The sequence below is a fragment of the Elephas maximus genome, chromosome 2 (genome assembly GCF_024166365.1).
Source record: "Elephas maximus indicus isolate mEleMax1 chromosome 2, mEleMax1 primary haplotype, whole genome shotgun sequence".
Lineage (NCBI taxonomy): Eukaryota > Metazoa > Chordata > Mammalia > Proboscidea > Elephantidae > Elephas > Elephas maximus.
In genome coordinates, this window is record NC_064820.1 from 149,818,071 (window position 1) to 149,837,799 (window position 19,729).

The following is a 19,729-nucleotide window of genomic DNA, read 5'->3' on the forward strand; positions in this document are numbered from 1 at the left end:
GACCCTCTACTTCAGCAAGCATGATGTCATTTTCCAGGGAGTGGTCCCTCCCGATAACATGTCCAAAGTATATGAGACAAAGTCTTGTCATCCTCACTTCTAAGGAACATTCTGGCTCTACTTCTTCCAAGACAGATTTGTCCATTCTTTTGGCAGTCCATGGAATATTCACTATTCTTCACCAACACAAACACATCAATGTTTCTTCAGTCTTCCTTATTCATTGTCCAGCTTTTGCATGCGTATGAGGCAATTGAAAACACCATGGCTTGGGTCAGGTGCATCTTAGTCTTCGCTTTTTAACACTTTAAAGAGATCTTTTGCAGCAGATTTCCCCAATGCAATGTGTCCTTCAATCTCTCGACTGCTGCTTCCATGGGTGTTGATTGTGGATCCAAGTAAAATGAAATCCTGGACAACTTCAATCTTTTCTCCGTTTATCTTGTTGTAGCTTATTGATCCAGTTGTGAGGATTTTTGTTTTTATTACGTTGAGGAGTAATCCATACTGAAGGCTGTGGTCTTTGACTTCACCAGGAAGTGTTTCAAGTACTCTTCACCTTCAGCAAGTAAGGTTGTGTCATCTGCTCAACGCAGGTTGTAAATGAGTCTTCCTCCAATCCTGATGTCCCGATCTTCTTCATACAGTACAGTTTCTTGGATTATGTGCTCAGCATACAGATTGAATAAATATGGTGAAAAGATACAACCCCGATGCACACCTTCCCTGACTTTAAACTACACAGTATCCCCTTGTTCTGTTTGAACGACTGCCTCTTGATCTATGCTCAGGTTTCTCATGAGCACAATTAAGTAATTCTGAAATTCCCATTCTTTTCAACGTTATCCATGATTTGCTATGATTCACACAATCAAATGCCTTTGCATAGTCAATAAAACATCTTTCTGGCATTCTTTGCTTTCAGCCAGGATCCATCTGACAGCTGCAGTGATATCCCTCATTCCACGTCCTCTTCTGATATTCAGCTTGAATTTCTGGCAGTTTTCTGTCAATATACTACTGCAACCACTTTTGAATGATCTTCAGCAAAATTTTACTTGGGTGTGATAATAATATTGTTCAATTATTTCCTCATTTGGTTGGATCACTTTTCTTTGGAATAGGCATAAATAGGATCTCTTCCAGCCCATGGAAATCCTGGTGGCATAGTGGTTAAAAGCTATGGCTGCTAGCCAAGAGGTCAGCAGTTCAAATCCACCAGGCTCTTCTTGGATGCTCTATGGGGCAGTTCTACTCTGTTCTGTAGGGTCACTGTGAGTCGGAATCAACTTGATGGCAGTAGGTTTGGTTCGGTTTCCAGCTCACTGACCAGGTAGCTGTCTTCCAAATTTCTTGGCATAGATGAGTGAGCGCTTCCAGTGCTGCATCCATTTGTTGAAACATCTCAATTGGTGTTCCATCACCTCCTGGAGCCTTATCTTTCGCCAATGTCTTCATTGCAGCTTGGGCTTCTTCCTTCAGTACCATTGGTTCTTGATCATATTCTACCTCCTGAAATGATTGAATTTTGACCAATTCTTTTTGGTACAGTGACTCTGTATTCCTCCCACCTTATTTTGATGCTTCATGTGTCGTTTAGTATTTTGCCATAGAACCCTTCAATATGGCAACTCGAGGCTTGAATTTTTTCTTCAGTTCTTTCAGCCTGAGAAATGCCGAGCATGGTGTTCCCTTTTGGTGTTATAACTCCAGGTCTTGCACAGGACATGTGATACTTTGTCTTCTTGAGCCGTCCTTTGAAAACTTCTGTTCAGTTCTTTTACTTCATCATTTCTTCCATTCGTTTTAGCTACTCTGTATTCAAAAAACAAGTTTCAGAGTGTCTTCTAACATCCATTTGGGCCTTTTCTTTCTTTCCTGTCCTTTTAATGACTTACTGCTTTCTTCATGTGTGATGTCCTTAATGTCATTCCACAGCTCTAGTCTTCAGTTATTAGTTTTCAATGTGTCAAATCTATTCTTGAGATGGTCTCTAAATTCAAGTGGGGTATACTCAAGGTCATACTTTGACTCTCATGGACTTGTTCTAATTTTCTTTAGTTTCAATTTGAACTTGCTTATGAGCAATTGATGATCTGTTCCACAGTCTGCCCTTGGCTTTGTTCTGACTGATGATATTGAGCTTTTCCATCATCTCCCTCCACAGATGTAGTTGAGTTATCCCTGTGTTTTTCATTTGGTGAGGTCCACGTGTATAGTTGCCATTTTTATTGCCCAAAAAAGGTATTTGCAATAAAGAAGTCATTGGTCTTGCAAAATTCTATCATACAATCTGTGGCATCATTTCTATCACCAAGGCCGCGTTTCCCAACTAGTGATCCTTTTTCTTTTGTTTCCAACTTTTGCATCGCAAACACCAGTAATTATCAATGCATCCTGATCGAATATTTGATCAATTTCAGATTACAGAAGTTGGTAAAAATCTTCAGTTTCTTCATGTTTGACCTTAGTGGTTGGTGTATAAATTTGAGTAATAGTTGTATTAACTGGTCTTTCTTGTAGGTATTTGGATATTATCCTATCACTGACAGCGTTATACTTAAGGACAGATCTGGAAATGTTTTTTTTGACAATGAACGTGACGACATTACTCTTCAATTTGTCATTCCTGGCATAGTAGACCATATGATTTTCTGATTCAAAATGGCCAATACCAGTCCATTTCAGCTTACTAATGCCTAGGATATCGATGTTTATGTGTTCCATTTCATCTTTGACAATTTCCAATTTTCCTAGATTCATACTTTGTACATTCCAGGTTCCAATTATTAATGGATATTTACAGCTGTTTCTTCTCAGTTTTAGTCATGCCACATCAGCAAATGAAGGTCCTAAAAGCTTTACTCCATCCATGTCATTAAGGTCGACTCCACTTTGAGAAGGCAGCTGTTCCCCAGTTGTTTTTTGAGTACCTTCCAACATGAGGGGCTCAACTTCCAGCACTATATCAGACAATGCTCTGATGCTATTCATAAGGTTTTAACTGGCTAATTTTCTTCAGAAGTAGACCGTCAGGCCTTTCTTCAGTCTGTCTTAGTCTGGAAGCTCAGCTGAAACTTTCTTCCATGGATGACGCAGTAGCATAGCTTCCAGCATCACAGCAAGATGCAAGCTCCCAGAGTATGACAAACTGACAGCTGTGTGGGGGACACTCACCATAGGTATCTAATTAAGGGTGATTGTTAGCATTAAGGTGGAGCCCTGGTTGCACAGTGGTTAAGTACTCTACTGCTAACCAAAATGTTGGCGGTTCAAACCCGCAAGCCTCTCAGCAGGAGAAAGATGTAGCAGTCTGCTTCTGTAAAGATTACAGCCTTGGAAACCCTATGAGGCAGTTCTACTCTGTCCTATAGGGTTGTTATGAGTCAAAATCGGCGCAGCAGCACCTAACAACCACAACACATCATGGCATTATTGTGCTTCCTAGCTGGCAAAGTGGCTCCAGTATTTTTCTCAATGGAAGATGAATGTGGACCCCTTAGTAGACTGTTAGGTTAATGTCTTCTGTTGGTTTTTGAAATTGAGCATGAATGACCAGGTAAGTGAAAGCTGCTGTAAGCAGAAGCCCCTGTCCCACAAGCCACAGAAACAGCATCACTCAGGTTCTATTTTAAACACTGGCCAGAATTTACATAAGAACCCGGATTTGGGTTTTAATTAGTTTCACTGTCTCTTTTGCCAGAATGTGATTAGTAGTACAGCTTTTTAAAATTAGACTTAGATTTATATGGATAGAGTTGAAATTTGTGAAAAGTAAGTGGGAATAAAACACTCCTGTTATGCATAATCAAATGGTCTCTAAGTCCTTAAAGAAGAAAAAAAAGGAAAAAGCATGAAGAAAATATTCTAGGGTGGAATAATAACAACAGAAATGCCAGAGAAACAGGATTTCTATGATTTTGGAGAGCATGTGCTGTCAGCTGTTTCGAGTGTCAATACCCAACCTTTAAAAGATGTGCAAGTCATTATTTGGCACCAGGTTGGCCATTCAGATTTATAATCTCCAAACTTGTGAAGAGTAGAACTCATTGGTATGGTGGATTTGTCATCAATGGGCCAACACGAAGACCACATGTTGTATGATCTATTTATATGAAATGTTCAGAAAAGGCAACTCCCTAGAGACAGAAGGTAGCTTGGCAGTTGCCTGTAGCTCAGGGTTGGAAAAGAGCAGAACTATAGCTGGGCATGAGGTTTCATTTGAGGTAATAGAAATATCCTAAAATTGGATTATGGTGACGGTTGACAACTCTGTATATTTACTCAAAGTCATTGAATTGTACACTTAACGTAAGTGAATTTTATAGTAGGTAAATTATACTTCAGTAAAGCTGTTAAATATTTTAACTGTGTCCTTGGTGGGGCAGAAGTGCTGTGTGGGGATATACACAAGGTGCTGGAGGTTGAGAGTTGGTTGCCTGGTTCTGCTGGGAGCAATCTAGAAGTCTTCCAAGAGGAAGAATAATTGAGCTGATCCCCCAGGGCCTTCCAGGCAAAGGAACCACCAGGAGCACAGGTAGAGGCTGGAGAAGAGTAGAGGTGCTGTGGGGAGAGGAAGGAACTATTAGAATTTGAGGAATGCAAGAGAGCAAAGGAATCTATTACAAAGGAGCCTGTTTGCCAAACGGATTTGGTCCTGAAGGTGAAGAGAAACTGAAAATTAAGTGAGGTAATGATGTCATCACATTTGCCTTTAAGTATAAATTACTTGGGCAGCTGCAGTGTGTGGGATGGATCTGAGCTGGGCAAGGATAAAAGCATGCAGGGTCACAAGTTAAGGAACTTATTCCAAAAAACCAAAAACCAAACCCACTGCCTTTGAGTCGATTCTGACCTATAGCGACCTTATAGGATAGAGTAGAACTGCCTCATAAAGTTTCCAAAGAGTGCCTGGTGGATTTGAACTGCTGACCTTTTGGTTAGCAGCCATAGCACTTCACCACTATACCACCAGTGTTCCCAAGGAACTTATAGGACAGTGGAAAGAGATGATGGTGGTAAGACCCATGGCAGTGGTAGTGACAGAGAGAGGAAAAGAGATATTTAAAATAATTGGCAGTACTTAGTGACTTATTGGAGCCCTGGTGGTGCAGTAGTTAAGAACTCTGCTGCTAACCAAAAGGCTGACAGTTCAAATCCACCAGCCACTCCTTGGAAACCCTTTGGGACAGTTCTGCTCTGTCCTATAAGGTCACCATGAGTTGGAATTGACTCAACAACAACAGGTGGGGAGTGACTTATTACAGGTTGGAAGTGAGGTGAGGAAAGATTAGAGGATGATTTCAACGTTTCTGCCTAGATAAATCAGTAGATGGTGGAGCCATTCCTGGAGTCATGGACTACAGGAGGAGTCATTTTGAAAAGGAAGATAAGAATTATTTTTTAATTACTCATTTTTAAATCACAGATATTACCGTGTATTACTTTTGTGGTAAAAAATATAATTTATAGATGTGACCAATGCCCCATTGTCAACAGCCCCAATCTTCGTCTTTCCCTCAGAGGTCACCTCTGCTACCAATTTAGTGTGTTCTTTCAGGCCTTGTTCTGTGCTTTTACATACCTAACCCGAGAAAATGGATAGTATCGCTTTTTAGGTATCTAATTTGCAAATGCCACACACTATGTATTACTTGATTCTCAGCCTTCCTCCGCCCGCCCCATATAACCAATATTTTAAAGATTTTCCTTTCTCAGTGCATATAAAGTTACCTTATTATTTCTGACCGTCGCATAGTATTCCAGAGTAGAGATGCGTCTAACGTCTCCATTGATGGACATTAAATTTTTTTCCAAATGTCCTGTTCTAACACACAACACTGCAATGGATATACTTTTACGTATCTCTTTGTAAATAACTGTGATTTTCTCTAGGAGTAGTTACTTAGAATTACTGGGTCCTTTTTTTTTTTTTTAGGATGCCCTCTCTGATTTTGGTAGGGATTGCCAGGCTGCCCTCCATGAGGCTGTTCTGACTGCACAGGTACAAGGGTGCTCATTCCCCCACACTCTCATCAACATGTGACATTATCAAGCTTTTTTTATGAGTGAAAACTGATAGATTCTTGTTTTAATTATTTGTGTTTCTGTAATTGTGAGGTTGGGCACGGCTTCATTGGCCATTTGTGTTTCTTCTACAAATCTGTTTTTATCTTTTGTCCGCTAGTCTGTTGGGTTGTGTTTTTCTTACAGATTTGTAGGAGTTAAAAAAAAAAAAAATTATGCCCTAATCCTTCATCTGTTTTGTGTTACCAATATCTTCTTCAGTGTCTTGTTTATCTTTTAAGCTTATGATGTGTTATTAATTTTGATGGAGGCAACTTTATCAATCTTTCCCTTTATGGCTCATGTTTGTTAGAACTTGTGTAAGTAAAGCCTTGCTAATGCCTAAGGTCTTAAGGATATCCACTCTGTTTTACTCTTATCATTTTGACTTTTGAAATTGAGTCATCAATGGGAAATTCAGGAATTATTTAAATGGCAGGTGATTGTGGATCCGAAGTAAAAACCTTCAGTTGAGATATGAATTGGGGGCTTCTCAGAGTGAATGAGGTGATTGAAACCATAGGCATAAATGTCCACAGAAAGCATGTCAGGTTAAAGAGAAGTGGCCCGGGACACAGATACTTACAGAACTGGTTGAACAAAAGGATATACAGGTAATCTAAAAGGAATGGCCAGAGAGGTAGGAGGGAAGCCAAGGAATTATGTATAAAAGAAACCAAGAAAGGCAAGCCTTAACAAGGCTGAAGTGGTCACTAATATCAACCTATATTGTAACAGTTATGTATATGTCTGTTTTTCTGTTGAAGGTACCAGGTCTTATTCACCATATATTTATTGAACCTATTAACCTATAAAAAATTAACCTATAAATCTATAAAGGCTTTGTTATGGATTGAATGTGTCCTCCCCCTGCCCCCCGCCAAATATGTATAAAATTGGCTAGGCCATGATTCCCAGTATTGTGTGGCTGTCCACCATTTTGTGATCTCCTATGATTATTCTATGTATTGCAAATCCTAACCTCTAAAATGATAATGTGGCAGGATTAGAGGCAGTTATGTTAATGAAGTAGGACTCAATCTATAGGATTAGGTTGTATCTTGAGTCAATCTCTTTCGAGATATAAAGGAGAGAATTGAACAGAGAGAAGAGGGACCTCACTACCACCGAGAAAGAAAAACCTAGAGCTAGTGCCCTAAATTCAGACTTCTAGCCTCCTAAACTGGGAAAGAACAAACTTCTCTTTGTTAAAGCCACCCATTGGTGGTATTTCTGTTATAGCAGCATGAGATAACTAAGACAGGCTTATTGAATGAATATATATTGAAATCTCTCTCCTTAAATCAACTCATTGAAGCAAATCTTCAAACTGACTAAAAATTTTGAGGAGGTACTGGGACCTTGTTACTTAGCTACATAACCAAAGCTGGAAGCCAGGTCTCCTCATAGGCAGTTCTTCCATTGGTCCTTTAGAAGACCAAGGGGGCATTCACAAAGGTGTGACTTTAGGAGAAATGTAGGGTTTGACCTATAAAATTGTGATTTGAGAGGAATTTGGAACATGTCCACAAATGCCAACAACTCTTTAATGTACCCCTTTAACTACCTTGAAGCCTTCATATTGGCCATTGTTCTCCTGACATTAGTTATTTTGTGGACATATGAAGCATCTTTCCTTAACTGTCGAACTATAAATTATCTGTAAAATCTGGTCCATGGGGTAAAGGATTGGAATTATTCATAAGATAGTTTCTACCTCAGCTCATGGTAAAATTACTCACTCAGGGTATAATTAAGTCATAGACACACTGACCCAAATGTGAATAAAGGCAGAAAGGAAATAATTCCTGTTCCAACTTGGGTGCTTTCTGATGTTTGACAAGTATCTGGTATGTTAATTCATGAACTAAGGAGAGCCCAGAGTTCCTATAAGGCAGAGAGAGATTCCCCCCTCTCCCCAGGAAAACTGGAGAATAACTGGCTAGGAAGGAAGGAGTAAGTGTAGTCGAAAAAGCTGAAGGCTTTAATTAAACAGGATGGCAACAGTGAAATTTGATGGGTAAGGAACAAGTTACAAAGTTGGAGCCTGAAAGAGGTGAAAATAGCCAAAGTAGGGGCCAAGCACAATAGTTCTCGACTGAACAGGCAGAAGGCACGTATCTGCCCGGGTGTGATGTGAGGCCAGGCGGCATGGCCTGCAGGTCAACCTCCCTACCAGGTACAGAAGTCCTGACTATGGCCTTTGTTGGCAGTCCCTTTAGTCTGCCCATACTCTTCTCCAGTGATGGTATGTGGACCCGACCTGCTTAGTTCCCACGGAAGCCAACAAAATATACACACTGAGATGCTGCAGACAAATTAAATTTTATTGAGACAGACAGAAATGCACCTACTCAAGACTACAGTTTAGCATTTATTATTAACCAAAGAGTCGTGTTTACATTCCAGATAAGTCTACGTGGAAAAGCATTCAAAATTTACTAGGTTTTTCTACTTTACTATTTCATCTACAATAGGGACAACAAACTGACACTCAGGATTTGGTGGGCTGTTGTTATAATGCTACACATTTGACAGGGACAAATGTAGTGACTTTGAGAAAAAGGTAAAAAAGACCAAAACCCCCCACTGTAGAAAGGGCTTTTGGATATTTACTAGACAGTGCGGTCAAGGTGAAAAAACAAATGTATGAATGACATCCTGGGAAGAACAGAGGGGCAGACCTGGACAGACACATTTGTTGTTTGTGCTGGGGTTGGAGAAATGGGCATAAAAAAGGGGGAAGCTGATACAAAATCTCAAATTCAGTATCTTAAGGAATTCCTACACCTACAATATTTGTGGAAGCCAAAGGACATTAGTATGTATGCCAGACAACTAACCATGATGGGAGACATTTCTGGAATTTAAGTTGGATGCCAAGGAAACAATATTAAATAAAAGCCATTCATGGAATAAGAATAAAACTATTCACTCAGGAGTTTCCACAAATGAATTAGTAAGGATTCAACTCAATACCTGTCTCAAACAAGGGATTAGATTATCAGAATACAATTTTTTTTTTTAATCAAGATTTTACATATTCTCAGTCATGGTATCTAAAGGACTCCTGCTAAAAGAGAAAAATGAAACTTCTAAGGCTAACTCAAAATTTAATTTGTAGTACTTGTGAAAAGTACCAAAGACCTTGAAAAAAACCTAATGCTGTCATGCCAAAGTAAGGCATGAAAAGTGGTATTAATGTTGCTCCATTGATTTTGGGCTCCAGTCTCAGGAGAGCTTTTTATTTAATATTTTAGTGAATCAAAATATCTTCTTGGAATATCTCTGAAAATGGCATCTCATTACTGGGAATTGTCTATTGAGTACTCTTCTTCATAATTAAGTTAATGCTAAGGATCTTTAAGTGTCATCTTAATCTGACACTTGTCATAAGATAATTAGGCAAATTAAAATCAGTCGTTTGCTCTGTTCCTAGAAGTTTCTCTAAAGTGAAATCTATTTGTCGATTTTACTTTGTTCTCATGTGCATTTTCCAAGCTCAGAGGTGATACTAACAATGGTTTTCTTTGATGGTCTAAACTGAGATTTTTAAAATATTTCTTGATTTTTTTCATACACTCTATTGCCATTTAGCTGCAATTAAGCACCTGTTTTCTAAATTATGATTTCAAAGCTTTGTTCAAGTGAAGAAAAAAAAAATTGAAAGAGATTCTAAAACAGAGCTTGCCTATGCTATGGTCTCCCTACAGGGAGAGTAAACACACCTAAGGTTCTGACTGTACTTGTGTCTATCACACTGAAGAGTTAGCTACATCAAATATATTCACTTCTCATCTGAGCCCAACTCTAGGGATAATTCTGTTTTATCCAGCTAAATGTAAGGGCTGGAAAATGCCAGTCTGAGGCCGGTCGATAAGGTACAAAGAAATGGTCAGTTGGAGGCGGCTGGGATTGGTCAGTTGTTGTTATGATCATGGTTCGGCTGAATATATTTTTTGCCTGAGTTAGCGTGGTCTTCTTGTGGACTGGCTGCAGCTAATAGGTAAAGCAAGAGAAAAAAATGTGGGCCAGAGAGCTTTGCTTGGGTGGCTGATTAGGGCATCCAGGTAGGTGGCAACCAGCTGGGACAAGGGCTTAAGGGCAGGTACTGAATTGAATGGAGCCACTTTGAAGACTATTCTTTGGTACTTGTATCTGGGCCAGCTTGAGAGGGAGAACAATCCTAAAGAATGCAGAGATGACGACCCTACTGAATTTGAACTCAACCCAAAAATGAGTCCTGGAAAAGAAATGCAATAGTAAAAGGCTTTCTTCATTAGTATCATTAGTGCCTATACTTGTAGGTGGAGGAGGAGACAGGAGGAAGACTAGCTCTTAAAAATCTAACCCTAGCCTCCTGTGCTACTGTGAAGTTCTGTCTAGGCTTCTACCTGGGATTTTTTGCAAACAATGATGGGTGGTAAAAATCTGTACAGCTTTTGTACCTTCGTCATGATTTGTGGACAGAAAGGTAGTGAAAGCAAAACATTAAGAATTCTAAATTTTATTCTCTTAAGGGAACATGGGGGTACTGTCTTCTCAAGAACAGGGGTATGTGTTCATGCCTTAGAAAAAGCCCTTGAGTAGGCAGGGAAGGGAGGAGCCTGTGGCAGACTGCACTGCTGCAGCTGAGGAGGGCTTGGAGCAGAAAAGAAAGAGATGGCTTGTGAAGCTGCCCGTATGGGAGTCACATGGCTTTGCAGGATAAGTGATTTAGGCAGACGAAGGCTTATCCGAATCCAAGAGGCTTCCAGAAACTCTGATGATGCATAGAGAAGAAACCTCAGTCTGCAAGCTACAAGGGAGTGCCAACTGTTAGTGCAAAAGAGGACTTCAACACAAATCTTATTCCAGAAGTTGCAATCCAGGTCTGGACAAGCTAATAAATGTATAATTGTTTTTCCAATAAGTTTTTAATGGATACCTCAAGCACTTTTTCTGAGAGGTGTGTGTATGTGTACATGCACATACACACAGCCGCTTATGTACATACATACATATTTATGCATGTACAGACAGAAGCATCCAGACACCATTTTTTAATAAAGAAAATGAATTCCCCAAAAGGAATCTTGACTGAATTAAGGCTGTTGTCTGTGGGAAGCCAGATATAGTGATGTGAAAACACAATTTTTAATAATAAACACCAGGGGTAGTAGAGGGCACGGAGGGCAAGGGACAGGTGTGGTGTTTTCCACGACATCTACAGGACACAAGAAAAGCACTTAGACACCGTAAGGCCGGGAACCATGCTGTAGTAACCACCAGTGTGGGTATTCAAAAAGGGTCTTTGACGTTTAAGAGGGCGGGGGCTCCCTGCACTGTCAGAATTCCACATAAACCACATGCTTGTTGCATAAATCTCACGGAAGGGAAGGAGACTTTTATTAAGCCAGCCATTCCCATGTCAAAATGAAACGATACAAAGCACAACACCCTTTCTCCCACACAACAGAATTCAAAATCAGAATGCTCTGGTAACAAGGAGTTGTCTTCCAAACCTTGGGTTGGGTATAGAGAGCAACAGCGGAGAAGAGACCTTGGTGCCTCAGAGTCTTAGATACAAATGCAGAAGGAAAAGGAAGTGACTTGCAATTTTGTACAAAACCTGCGTCCTCTTCCTCGTGGGAACTACCATATATACCCGACCTCATCCTCTTTGTCGTCATCCTCATCCTCATCATCCTCTGTCGCAGCCCGAGTGTGCACCCTAAGCTTCCCTTCTCTGTCCTTTGGCGCCAGCTCCCATTCATCCTCAAGGTCATCCAGCAGGACCACAGAGCCACCACTGCCAAAATCACCTGATGTCTCCTGCTCCTCTTCTGAAAAATGTTAAGAAGGGAAAAAGATTTGAGGTTAGTTTCTGCTTATATGCCATGACCCATGTCAGGGTTCTCCCCTTGGATCTGACCTAACTGTAGGGTAAAAATGTGCAATTTACTTTTTGAATATGGAAGCATGTCACCTCTGCTGCTTCTAAAATAAAGCAGGTAGGGTTAGTCCAAGTGGCATGGACCACAAGCTTTGTTCTGACATGAGCCCTAGGATTCTTGACATGCTTCTACCTTCAGGGGGAGGTTTTATACCCCTAAGAAAAAAATGATGGCAGCAAAAGTTTCTCTTTGCTTGCAACAAGTCCCTGACTGTCAAAAACTCTTGTCCAGCCCAAGGTCATGGTGAGTTCCTGGCAACTGCAAACCTAGGTATGCATAATCTCATGTGATTTCAAGATTAGTATGTCCACCTTATACACTATAGACCATAGCTAGCTCTTAAAATTTTTCTGAAGATCCTTACACGGCAAGGACCTGAAGGTCACTGGGGGCCACTGTGGGGCTGATGTTAAGAAGACCTTACTCACCACAGCTCACAGCACCCTGTTTCCTGGAGCCAGCCAACTCATTCCCGTATTTATCCACACACCAGCACTGCCCTGTGCTGCCATGGCACTGTGTGGCTTTGTAATAGCCCTCCTCGTTACACCGAGGTATAAATGCCCCTGAGGAACAAAAGGGTCAACTTTAATCAGAGATGCACAGAGACAACTTAGGGTTAATGTCCTCTTTTTTGTTGTCTGCTTGAACTGTAAGCTTCAAGAAGAGGTATCTTAAAGCCTCTGATTATGATTGTGGATTTGCCAATTCTTCCTTATAATTCAATTAAAAACGAAAACAAAAAACCAAATCCATTGCCATTAAGTCAATTCCAACACATAATTCTATTAAGTTTTGTCTTATTTTAAAACTATGAGTATACAAATTGATGACATAATATGGTAAAAGAAATATTTCAGTAACATATATCCTTTGTTTTTAGAATTCAAAGCAAAGTATTTGCTTTTGTCAGATATTAATGTGGTTACTAAAAAAGACTTCTTACCATGTTTTAATTTCAACTTTCTATGGAATTGTTTAATGTGTAACTCTTTCATTAAAATATCAATCTACAGTCTCTGTCCAATAATAAGTAAGCGGTCCATTCACACATATTGTGATTATAGATATGTTCGAGCTAATCTCTGCCCCCATATTTTGTTTCCTATTTATAATTTTTCCCATTTCCTGATTTCTGTTGAAATAATCAAGTTTCCTTTATTTCATGTTTTTCTTCTCTAACTTTAAAAAATATATAATGTATCTCTAATCTTCTGGTGTTTATGCTTAAATTTGCTACACAGAAGCATATTTTTCCTAATAAGATCTAAAGTTAATCTATATTTTCATTTCTTCCTGAATAAAATCAGAAATTTAACACATTTTACTATCTTTTTCTCTTGCCCCCAACAGTCTGGAATTTTAATTCTAGTTTGCTATAAAAATATTTTTATAGGTCACATTTATGTAGATTTAACAGTAGGTCTTTTTTTTTTTTTTTTACCATTGAATTTCAATAAGTCTTTCTGGAGCTTTCTTCTTGTAGAGTAAATCCTTTAGTTAGTGATACTTTTTTTTTTTTTAAAGAGTTCTGTGGTTAGTAAAAGTCCCTAAGTGGCACAAATGGTTTGTGCTTGACTACTAACCTAAAGGTTGGTGGTTAGAACCTACCCAGCGGTATCACAAAAGAAAAGCCTGGTGATATTCCATTAAGATTATAGCCAAGAAAACCCTACAGAGCAGTTCTATTCTGGGACACATACAGTTGTCATGAGCTGGAATCAACTTGCTGGCAATACTTGGTTGTTTTTGTTTTTCGGTGGTTAGTAAACTTACTGGATCTTAGATGGTTTTAAAATATCTTTGCTGTCACACTTGAATGATCATTGGAATGAGTTTAGAATTTTAGATTGTTACTTCCCTTCAGCACTTTGAAAATTACTATATCCTCTTAAATCAGTGCTACTGATAAGTCTGATGATGTTAACATGATTCTAATTCAACACAGGTAATTTTTAGGATAGTTTTGGTTTTCCTTAGGGTGTGAGTGTGCGTATCTGTGTGTGTTTATTTCATCTTTGGGTGTTCATCTTCTGTGGGAGAATTCTCCTGAGGGTGACCTGGGTAGTAATATCTTTAACATCGATGTCATGGACACAGAGGTGCCTACTCACCACTGTGGCTTTCTATTCCATTATCTTAGTATATGGTAGTCCCCTCTTATCCACAGGGGATGTATTTCAAGACCTCCCATGAATGCCTGAAATGCGGATAGTACTGAACCCTATATATACTATGATTTGTCCTATACATACATACCTATGATAAAGTTTAATTTATAAATTAGGCACAGGATGAAATTAACAATAATAAAATAGAAAAATTATAACAATATGCTGTAATAAAAGTTATATAATAAAATAGAACAATACTGTAATAAAACTTATGAGGGAGTGGGATGGCATGAGATTTCATCATGCTACCTACTCATTTAACATTTTTGAACTGTGATTGACCTTGGGTAACTGAAACCTTGAGAGCAAAACCACGGATCGGGGGGGCTACTGTAGTAGCTCTTTTTGTGTTTGTTTTAGAGAGTGACTATGTTCTTATTAATTTACTTTTTATTCAATGGCAGCAAAAGTCGCTGCATGGGGCACTTTCTCCTAATTTGAAGCTCGATTTGAACCCAGGTCCAGCTGACTCTAGTATCTACTCTTAACCACTCTGCTCACCAGGCTATTCTGAGACACTCAGGTCCCCAGAGTTCAGATGAGATCATGGAGAGGAAGGTGCCTCTGGAGGCCCCTCAACACTGCATCCATCACTCAGGAAAGCCTGGTGATGCTACAGTTTGGGGCTCAGTGGTGACACCCACACTCTTACTTTGACACTCAAGCCAGAGCACGTCACTCCTAGTCTGCAGGCAGCATTCAGAAGGAAAAGAAAAAAGGGCTGCTTTCAGCATCCCAGGGGACGAAGAAGCAGAGATATTTGTGAACAGATTCTCAACCAAGGTCTGCAAAGGCAGAGAACAAGTAGAGAGCTGGGGAAACGCTGATCCCCCAGGTTGCTAGGAAGCAGGCGCTGCTCTAAATCTATAATGGAATAGGATGACCACATTTTCTAAGTAGGCAGTAATTGTAACTGATTATAATTTGTTGCTGCTTGTTTCATTTATTTCTTAAATCTAAATGCCTTGAATACACATTTATCATATTAGATTACCCCATGCAAAAAAAAAAAACAAAATTGGAAGTAAATAAATGGCATTTTTGAGTCAGCCAGAATAATCTTCATATACGAGGAGATGTGATAAAATGGGCTTTAAAACTAGATGAGATTCATGGTGTAGCAAAGGTAGGCTTGGAAAAAATGGAAAATGAGTCATTTTATCTCAGGCTATGCACTTTGCAGATGTTTGATTAATTATTTATCAATGAGGCACAAATAAGATATCCATATCCAATGACAAACAAATAAAAATAGCATTATTCTAGTTCTATAACTACCTGTGGACCTCAAGAACATCACTCAAACACAAGAAAACATCCCAAGTAGGGGAATAAGATCAGTAAGCACAAGTCCTGACACTGGAAAATCTATGGAAGAGGGTTCCAACCACTTTGCCTTTGGATGGGAAAGAAGTCTTTGTGTCTTTTTACATGGGAGAGGAACTGAGAGCCAGAGAGCTCAAAATCATGACAACTTTGGAGTTACTGGTCCTTTCTGGGTTGAATAAGGGCTAACAGAAGTGTAAAGAATGAAGAGAGCCAGTGAATCAAGTAATTTTAAAAAGCAGAAGGAATAGGGAGCATGCACTCTGAGGTGACCCAAATATCAGAAGAGGAGAAATTGGCAGAGCTCACCTACTTTTGACAAGCCTGCAAGAAAAGTTGCCCATTTCCTTCAAGTAAATAGACTTCTGAAATGGCAGGCTGCTTAAGGCATGCACCTGCCTCTGAATGCTTAACAAGAGTAATTTTGAGTTATTGTGTTGCAGTCTTCAGCTCTCTTTGTGGAAAGCAAGGCAGACTCCTTTCTTCCTCAAAGAAATGAGGTTTATCAGCATCTCAGTGATGGCCTGGTGCAGGAGAAAGGAGGGTTCAGAGGTAAAAGGAAAGCTTTAATGGGTCAGCTGTTGTTATCGTCATCTCTGCCACTGATTCGCATGTTCAGGAAATACATGCTCACAAGACTCACTTGCTTCTGCCTAACATTTGGACAAAGATAAGAGAAATGGGCAGTGTCTAAACAGCCAAAGCACTTTCCTCCAAGGCTTACATGAAAAACAGAGAAATCTGCTAAATAGAACTCTATCTGATAAATTTTGAGGGGAATATAGCTCATCTAAAGAGCCCTGGTGGTACAGTGGTTAAAGCACTCAGCTGCCAACCAAAAGGTTGGCAGTTCAAATCCGCCAGCCACTCTGTGGGAGAAAGATGTAGCAGTCTGCTTCTGTAAAGATTTACAGCCTTGGTAACCCCATGGGGCGGTTCTACTCTGACCTACAGGGTCACTGTGAGTCAGAATTGACTTGATGGCTGTGGGTTTGATTTGGATTATAGCTCATCTTCCTCCTTGGATGGACAAATTGATCTAGGAAATACAGGAAATGCTATAATTTATGTTGTTCTTGTTAGCTGCTATCAAGTCGGTCTCTGATTCGTGGTGACCCCATGCACAACAGAACAAACTGCTGCCTGATCCTGCACCATCCCCAAGATCAGTTGCTGAACACACTGTCGTGATCCAGAGGGTTTTCATTGGCTGATTTGCTGAAGTAGATCCCCAGGCCCTTCCTAGTCCATCTTAGGCTGGAGGCTCCACTGAAACCTGCTCAGCGTCATAGCACTGGTTAGGAATCATTTATAGACTTCATTATTTTAGAGGTGAAAGGGATACTTGACAGTTCTATTCAATGGCCTTACTTGAAAGAAGAGTCAAGGTTCATTGTAGCCCAAGGTCAGGGAGCAATTGCGATGATGCTCAGTTCTAACCCTGCTGGCCTGCCCACTAGTCCTGGGCTGACCTCTGGCCTCTCTTCCTTATGTTGGAGCAGGTAGCAGTTCCTGGCCAGCTAACCAATCTTCTGTTTATGTCCAGCTGACTGTAGCATATTACCAGCTGCCTGGAAGAGCCCTGCCAGGGGTAGAACAAGGCATTTCTTTCACGAAACACTGGTCCCTAATTGAATAACCATTGCTCTGCTTAACATTACAAGAGACATGGATGGTTTAATTAGTTGTTTAAACGAGTAGCAAGAAATTGTACTTACCCAACAGGCTTTTCCCCTTGCTCAGCTTCTGAATCCTGTTCATTTCATTCTGGCAAGGGAGACCTAAAAAATAATTTATGAAAGTCAGTTTCCAGATGGTGTGGGATATGATCTCTAATGATTGGCTTCACTCTTGACGTGAAGTGCAGACAATGACACACCTGGGAATGGAATAACTCCATATGCTGTTACTATGCAGCAAAGCAAGTTTAGGCCATTAGTGTTACCAATTAAAAAAAAAAAAAAAACCTCATACCACGGGGTACTTAAAATAGTATTTGGGGGCTACTTGACTTGAACCATACAGGAATTTTTCCTCCTACCAACAACTTAAAAAAAAAAAAAATTTTTTTTTTTACTTAAGCAAATAGCAAATACAGGTGTCTGATGGGTGATTTGCTAATAGACTTCTTCCTTTACATCAGGAAGTAAATTATTAGCTAAGGCTTCTATGAGTTGAGAATCAGGATCAAGGCTTATTAGGTTAGTGTTCTAAATCCACAGACCAGACCAACTAACCAGAAGGTGGCAAATGCGAATCTATCCCAGGTCTTGCTGCAGGGGAGAGAGAGGATTAGAATGCTACTTCAGACCTCATAGCTCACTACCCCAAGAAACTAAAACGCAGGCCTTGAGGAACAACTATTAAGATAAAAGAGGCTGCTAAGTGTAGCAGTTAAGAGTGAGACCTTAAATCTAGACTCTGACACCTCCTAGCTGAGTACTTTGGGCAAGCATCTTTCACCCCTCTCAGCTGCCTCTGCACCCCTCGGTTGTAAAATGTATGATACGCGTGTTGTAGGACCCAGCATGAAACAGCCACACCTCAGAGGAAAGACTTGTTGCCTTTGAGTCCACTCCAACTCACAGCAACCCTATAGGACAGAGGAGAACTGCTCCATACCGCCCCATACAGTTTCCAAGACGTGACTGGTGGATTCGAACTGCCGACCTTTTGGTTAGCAGCTGAGCTCTTAACCACTACGCCACCAGGGCTTCCAAAGGAAGGACAGATGCAGTGAAAGCCGTGTGACTACGTGGGGTGTTGTGAGTGTGTGCTATCCTTTATCCCCACCTCCCAGAGGAGAACTTACCTCCATTTCCAAACAAAAGGAAATTCTTTAGAGTTTTATCATAATTTGCCTCTGCAGATCTTGTGGCTTCAAAAGGTTCTGCTATTTGCTCACTGTCCTCCAGGTATTAGAAAAATGTCCTGATTCTCAGGGCTTTTACCTCCAGTTCATACTGCCTATTTCTACAGCACCACCTCCCGCCCCAAACACACTTGCACATAAAAAATCTGAGCACCTATTCACATCGATGCCCTGTGGATTTCACAGTGCCACCTGGTTTTGCTGCTTGTTTCCTGAGAGAGACTGGTTGTGAAATGCATTTTGTTAACTTCTGATTTTAAGATCCTTTCAGAGTAAAAGGGAAAGATATCAACTGAAAATAACAAAGAAAAGGAGAAATAAACTCTATCTTTGATGACTAAATGTAGCATTTAATCTTCACAACAATCATGTAAGGTAGGTACCAATATTACCCCTATTTTTTTAAATGCAAATCTCATCTTTGTAACTATGCAGAATGATAGTAACTATAGGCATTTAGAAAGCTGTCCAGTCCTGAAAACCCAAAAGAAGGAAAATCAAAAGCATTCATAGACACGTTGCTGTCGAGTTGATTCCGACTCATAGCGACCTATAGGACAGAGTAGAACAAGGAGTAGAACATAGAGTTTCCAAGGAGCGACCGGTGGATTCGAACTGCTGACCTTTTGGTTAGCAGCTGCAGCTCTTAACCATTACATCACCAGCATTCATACAAACACTGTTATCAGTTTTTCTCTGAGGCAAGTTGACTTCCTACTAGTTGTAACTACTGACCTTTCCCTAAAACTAAACACTCTACAACAATTAAAAACACCCTACTAATTGAAAGGTAACGAAAATCAATCAGACAGAAATCTACTTGAAAATGCTCTAAGAAAAACAAAGGAAAGAATTACACAAAACTCCAGATGAAGAATTCATATTAAAAAAAGTTGCAAAATTTTGCAGATGAAAATAATTATGAAAGATTTCTTTAAGAAACCCAAGAATATAACGAAAAATAGACTTTGTAAGACTAGAGTTCAAGGCAGAGATACAAAGGCTCAAGGATAAAAATAATACAGAAAGAGGAAAATGAACAATTAAAGAAATAAAGGCCATACGCAAAGCTATCAAAGTTATATGAAACACGCATGTTATTTGTGCTTCTGAGAAGAGACCAATCAAATGGAACAGAAAAGTTTTCAAAGACATAGTTAATTTAAGAAAAGTTCCTGAAAATTATAATTAAAATTAAAAAACAAAAGATTTAATTCTAAAGCTCAAAAGAGTACAACATGCCTCTGGAGGAAGTGATACAGACTGAACAAAACTGAGACATGTCCTAGGAAATTAACATCCTTGAAAAGCAAAGAAAGAATCCTTTGTTTTCTGGGTGAAATGATTACATCACC

At 39.8% G+C, this 19,729-nt stretch overlaps 1 protein-coding gene across 1 annotated transcript in view; it reads right to left on the bottom strand.

Annotated features, from left to right (window-relative positions):
- Window positions 1-11,004: 11,004 nt before the first annotated feature.
- The window catches only part of SPOCK1 (SPARC (osteonectin), cwcv and kazal like domains proteoglycan 1), a 621,016-nt gene continuing 612,291 nt past the window's right edge, over window positions 11,005-19,729 (bottom strand). Inside the window, exons 9-11 of the mRNA XM_049873709.1 lie at window positions 17,221-17,283; window positions 12,431-12,568; window positions 11,005-11,891 (exon numbers count right to left, since the gene is read on the bottom strand). Of these exons, the coding sequence (XP_049729666.1) occupies window positions 11,701-11,891; window positions 12,431-12,568; window positions 17,221-17,283 (392 nt within the window). The 3' untranslated portion in view covers window positions 11,005-11,700. The remainder of the gene's footprint in view (window positions 11,892-12,430; window positions 12,569-17,220; window positions 17,284-19,729) is intronic.